Here is a 6,000-nt window from a genome sequence, read left to right as displayed (position 1 = left end):
CGGAGTGCGAGGATTAAAACCGTGCACGGCCACCGGCTGGCTCCTCAGTGAGTGCTTTAATGACAAGACTGTGTATGCCTCCAACTCCTCAAGGATGACTTACAAGTATTAGTTACTAGTTAAAAGCCAACAAACAGAAAACAGCTTTTGCTATTCGGAACTCATCCAAACAGTCTAACAGGGACAACTTCCCGTTCTGAGGACAGCATCACTCTAGCATGATCAGACTCTACAAGGGAAGTGCAGTGTCAGACAAGAGCCAGAGCGCATGAGCAGATGTTACAGAAGCTAAGTCTGTGTGCTAGGAGGGACAGACAGACACCTCTGCAATGTCCCTCTTACAGCCTGATTCTATGTAAAAACTAGGGATTTCTCTTAAAAGGCACATCTCTGCACAAGGGCAGGTCTGGACCCGGAGTTCCCTGAGGTTCATGGGGAAGGCTTGGTGGGGCTGTTCAGAGGCAGGGCCAACAGTGGGGAGTGAGGGCTGGATATGGCTTTCAGGTGCGGCCCCAGCTCTGTGGGCCAGGTAGTCCGTCTGCCACAGCTCCAACTCATGGAGCCAACTGACCATCAACTGAGCCCCCAGAACCACAAGTCATAGTATGTTGTCACGGTGTCGGAAAACACAGCAGACAGCTGTTCAGAACGAGAGCCCACAAACCACTGTTCATACACACGTGGGCTTCTAGGAACTTTGAGTGACAAAAGCTCTAACTCACATAAAAAGACTAACACAAGTCCTAAAGTGTATGCTTCTAATTCCAAATACATTTTGGGCAAAAAGAAAAAATATATACTTAAAAGCCAACAATCACAAATAAGCCAACTTTAATAGATATTATTTTGTATTTATATAGCGCCTTCTTCAAGAACCTTAAATGCTTTACAGACATTATCTCTAATTAATCCCCACAACAACCCTGTGAGGTAGGTATTACTCCCATTTACAGGAGGGAGACTGAAGCACAGAGAGGTTAGTGACTTGCCCGAGGTCACACAGTTAAGTTCACTGGAGAGCCAGGACTCCAGCACCTTGCCTCCCAGCTCCCAGCCACATCCCTCACAAAGAGAATTTTTAATGAAAAGAATCTTTACAGAAAGTATCAGGCGTATATGAAAGTGAGGTCTTCCTACGGCCATCAAGGAAAGAAAAACCCTACACTGATGGCTGAGGCCATGAGGCCACTACAGCACATTTCCTTGCCCCCTTCCTAAGCCGTGTGGCTCCTGTCTTAAGTGACCTTCTAAAGGTAAAATTCCTATGGCAAAAGTCACATGACTCAGAAGTGGGGCTTAACTTAGAATATTTACTTTTAGTTACGATAATTCATAGAAACTTTTGTTCTAATATACAAAATTTGGGACAGCTGCCCCAGCAAACATGTACATAATTACACAGCAACTAGGCTTGTTCGCAACTTGCACCTGGCCTCATCAGAATCACAGGCAAAGAACAATCGCCTGGGAATACGTGCTGGCCGGGTCACCTTTTCCACCTACTACACCTGATATTCCCAGTCCCCAACCCAAACCCTGGATTTTTTTTTTTTAAAGTTTACTGAGTTTCTGATAAAATCAAAATGTTTTACTTAGCTCCATCTCACTAAGAATGAAAAGGAGCAGAGGCAACAGTCAGCAGGCCTTCCCCTGCAGACTGTCCAGAGCGGACCTGAGCGGGGGAGTGGCTGACTGCCAGCTCAGCACCCTTGCTAGGACTTGCTGCCATGCGGAACTAGGCTTTCTTCTGCATACGTTTTAAAGTCAAGAAAACTGTGTGCAACCAACAGCACAGTACTTTAGTGCTGCAAGGGGCAGCCTCGAGGACTCAGCCATATTTTACGCAGTTCTGAATTCCCGCACCATTTGTTTGAAGCCCTCGATGTGTGCCTGCTCTCACGGCTCTGACTCCCCCATGCTTCTGGCTGTGCTCTCTGTGCGGTGCTGGCAGATCACAAACCCCAGCCAGGTAAGGCTTCAGAAACTATAAAATGAGTTTTTCTCCCAACACATCTGTCTATGAAGCCCAATTAGCTAAGTGACCCTGTTATAAATCGGCTTATGGGATGACTAGATGAGGTCATTTCCTGAGCTAAAAGGTACAGAAAATAAATGTTAATAGCAGCACAAAAACATTTCGTTTTGCTGTTTGCTTCTCAGTCAACAGTTTTAGTAAAATAACTTTAGAAAATTAGGGGCTTATCAACGGGCCACCACCACGGCATGCAGAGTGCTGTGTGATGGACCACCCAGTGCTGGGCTGCTGGGACTTGGACCATAATCTTCCATTGCTTTCTGCAAGTTACACTGAGCCCTGCCATACCACTTGATGCTCAGCTGTCCATGGAGACTCCCTGCACTGTGTCACAAGCTCCTGAACACCATTCTAATGGCTGTGGCAGGTCAGGAGGGGGAGGGGCTTCTCCTCTAGATAACTGGTCTGTCACCAAATTGTAATCTTCCAAAGGGCTCTAGCTGCTCCCTGGCTGCTGAGGTTCTAATGGGCCTGGGCCCAGCAGTCCTTCCCAAGGCTAAAGAGACTAACAACTGCTAGCAGTTTTGGGGTTCTGGCCGACAGTGTGCTGACATCACACTGGGGTTTCCTTTATCATTCTAGCAACAGGGAATTTCTACTTCACTGAAAAAAAAAAACCTTAAAAAATCAAGTGACAAACTATGACAAAGAGCAACTATTCAGCCAGGGAGAGCCCTCCTGACAGTATCTAGCCACCCACTGTGATCATGTCATGATTATCTTAGTGATTACTAGACTCTTCAGTTCACCTTACAGAGACAGACAACAGAACTACCTCCTGACACACTGGGAAAATGTGCTAGGATTTGCTGACAGAATCACCGGCACTTCATATAATGCTCGGACTCCACCAGTTTAATAAAATAAATAAGGAAAATGATCATTACAAAGCCAGTCTTTCCCCTGGGGGAACCAAGAAGCCACTTGTGACCCACTGTCCCCTGTGTACACGCACTGTACATCATCACACGCTTCTCCAGAGAAGCAGAGTATCCTTGACTTCCTGACACTGGACTCTGTGTTGCTAGTTCTGGGTGTCAGGAAGGCAACTGCGAGTGCTGGGCCCAAAGGTACTTTCCAAAAGGTACGTATGAAAACAGCACTCAGCTGCTCCCATCCGCAGTGTGAGCATCCCGTGCGTGCTCCAGCAACCGAGCATTCTAATTCTTCCACTGCCCTCCCGAGGAACTCAAATCATCATTGGTGCGGTTACAGAGAAAATGTGTGTCGGCAGCTGGCAGCTGCTTTACAAGAGGAGCTGGTATCTCTGATTTCACTTCCTTGTGTGGAACTGCACAGACAGCATGATTCCTGAGCAAAAAATTCAACTACTGTGATCGGAAGGGCATGTTAATCCACGGTCTTTGCTTTATTGTATGCAAAGTGTGCTACTGCCCTGAGCGTCCTGCACCTCTCTCTTCTTGATCCTTTCCGGAACCACCAGAGAAGCATGCAGCCGCTTCTCTCCGCCTTGGCTCCCTTCAGTCTCGAGACTGATAGAAAAGGATGTACCCAGACTCGGAGTTCTTGGAGATATCAGACGTCAACCCGTAAAATTCTTCAATAGCTTGTGCATCTATTTTCTGTGAGGAAGAACAAAAACATTAGCACATTCAGCTATGATGATCATGCTTTAAACTACAACAAACAACAGTATCCAAGGTTGCTAAGGACGGGGAAACAGTGTTCAGCCACATGCTGTGAAGTGTTACAGTCACGCCGGGAACACCTTTCCCAATAGCTCCAACTCCAACGCTGAATACAACAGCTACCCTTGAGCCAGCACCTCGCCTTCCCAGTGTCAGTCGAACCATATGAAGCACATTAATTGTCAACTATTTTGGATGTGTAAAAATGGCACGCTCCAGCAGTCTAGCCTAACATAGAGTCAAGAGCAATGAGAGTGTCTGTCAATAAAGGACCAGGACAAGGAGGATCTAAGCACTTCTGCTCATAACAGTCCATAACCTACAAAAGGTCATGTCTCAGCTGCTATACCCACCAGCAGAAAATCACAAAGCATTGAACAGGTACCACGTGGTACAGTGGGCACTGTGCACTGTGGGGATGAATCTCACTTAGAGTAAGGACAAGAACCAGGCCTAGAGTCACTGTGAAGCAGAACAAAAATTAATCATCACAGCAAAAGTCTAAACAGCAAGTGCCAAGGGATGGAAAACAGAAAGATGAAGCGCTGTGCTGGCCAAAGAGGATGGGGAGCCTGCTGGGGTGCTGAAAACCCACCACACTGCACCCGGCTGGTGTGCAAGCACACATCTGAGTGTGTACACCTTCACAAAGAAAAGCTCATAACAGGTGTGGTGGGTTGAATGAGAACGGCCCCCATGAACTCGCATGCACGTTTGAATGCTTGGTCTCTGGTGGAACAGTCTGGGAAGGATTAGGAGGTGTGTCCTTGTTGGAGGAAGTGTATCACTGGGGGGTGGGTTTTGCAATTTTATTTATCTGTTTGTTTTGTTTTGTAAGACAGGGTTTCTCTGTAGCTTTGAAACCTGTCCTGGAGCTAGCTCTTGTAGACCAGGCTGGCCTTGAACTCAAGAGATCTGCCTGCCTCTGCCTCTTGAGGCATGTGGCACCACCGCCCGACAGGGCTTTGCCATTTTAAAAGACTCTCCTCATTCCCATTGTACTCTCTCTGCATGCAGATCAAGATGTGAACTCTTACTGCCTCCATAATGGACTCTAACCATCTGAAACCATAAGCTCAATTAAACTCTTTCTTTTGCCAGGTGGTGGCAGCGCACGCCCTTAATCCCAGCACTCAAAAGAGGCAGAGGCAAGCAGCACACTGTGCGATCAAGGCCAGCCTGGTCTACAGAGTGAGTTCCAGGACAGTCAAGGCTAAACATAAAAACCCTGTCTCAAGAAACCAATACCAAAACCAAACCTCTTTCTTCTATAAGATGCCTTGGTCTTGGTGTTTAATCATAGTAACAAAATCTAACTAATACAAGTGTTAACTTCTGCACTCAATATCTTTTAAGAAAAAGAAACATTTTTACAAAACGACAGGACAGGACTGTTAAATCTTCCTTTGTTATTCTGGGCTGTATAAGGCTGGTTGGTAATCTAAAGCCCTGAACAACTGTCTAATACCTACCATCCGTCACACAAGAGCGAGCAGCTGTGAAGGAAAAATGTACAACTCCAAAGAAGCGAAGAAGCTACTTACTTCTACAATGTCGTCATCAAACAACAACCAAAAATCATGACTCTTAACTATTGCAATATAATGGCCTCGATTGGGACCACTAAAACAAAAGAAAAAAGAAGAAAAGTTAACTTTTTAAAAATGTTATAGTCATATTACCTTCTTGTCCTAAGTTTTAAAGTTAAAAAAAAATTTGTGTGCACGTGTGTGTTGGTGCACATGAGTACAAAGGCCCTCAACAGGCCTGAAGAGTGCTTCAAATCCCCTGGAGCTACTTAGAGACCCTTGTGAGCCTCCGGAGATGGGTGCTGGGGATTAACTCCCGTACTCTGGAGGAATGCTACGCACATTTAAAGATCTGGGCATGTACCTCAGGGTACAGCATACACTCGGCATGTGTAAGCCTCTGGGTCCAGTCCCCAAATCACAACACTGTCCCCTGACCCGCAAGAAAGGGTCCAAGCATGTATCCATGCAGAGTGCAGGAAAAGAGGACCAGAGTGGGACTGTGTGATCTGGCTGGTTGGAAATGATAAATGTGCACGGAGGTAAAATCAGAACTTTAATCCCAGCACTGGAGAGGCAGAGACAGGCGGATCTTTGTGAGTTCGAGGCCAGCCTGGTCTACAAGAGCTAGTTCCAGGACAGGCTCCAAAGCTACAGAGAAACCCTGTCTCGAAAAACCAAAAAAAAAAAAAAAAAAAAAAAAAAAAAAAAAAAAAGAATAAAAACGAAGGCATAAATCTAAAATACATAAAGGTTCTAAAGAAGAGTGATAAAATACCTATGTCAG

General features: G+C 45.9%; 1 protein-coding gene across 1 annotated transcript in view; it reads right to left on the bottom strand.

Annotated features, from left to right (window-relative positions):
- Window positions 1–824: 824 nt before the first annotated feature.
- The window catches only part of Usp12 (ubiquitin specific peptidase 12), a 55,442-nt gene continuing 50,266 nt past the window's right edge, over window positions 825–6,000 (bottom strand). Inside the window, exons 8-9 of the mRNA XM_057765049.1 lie at window positions 5,229–5,307; window positions 825–3,618 (exon numbers count right to left, since the gene is read on the bottom strand). Of these exons, the coding sequence (XP_057621032.1) occupies window positions 3,517–3,618; window positions 5,229–5,307 (181 nt within the window). The 3' untranslated portion in view covers window positions 825–3,516. The remainder of the gene's footprint in view (window positions 3,619–5,228; window positions 5,308–6,000) is intronic.

This window comes from Chionomys nivalis, chromosome 3, assembly GCF_950005125.1.
Source record: "Chionomys nivalis chromosome 3, mChiNiv1.1, whole genome shotgun sequence".
Lineage (NCBI taxonomy): Eukaryota > Metazoa > Chordata > Mammalia > Rodentia > Cricetidae > Chionomys > Chionomys nivalis.
Note: the sequence above shows the minus strand (reverse complement) of the source record. Positions and strands in the feature narration are given on the sequence as shown.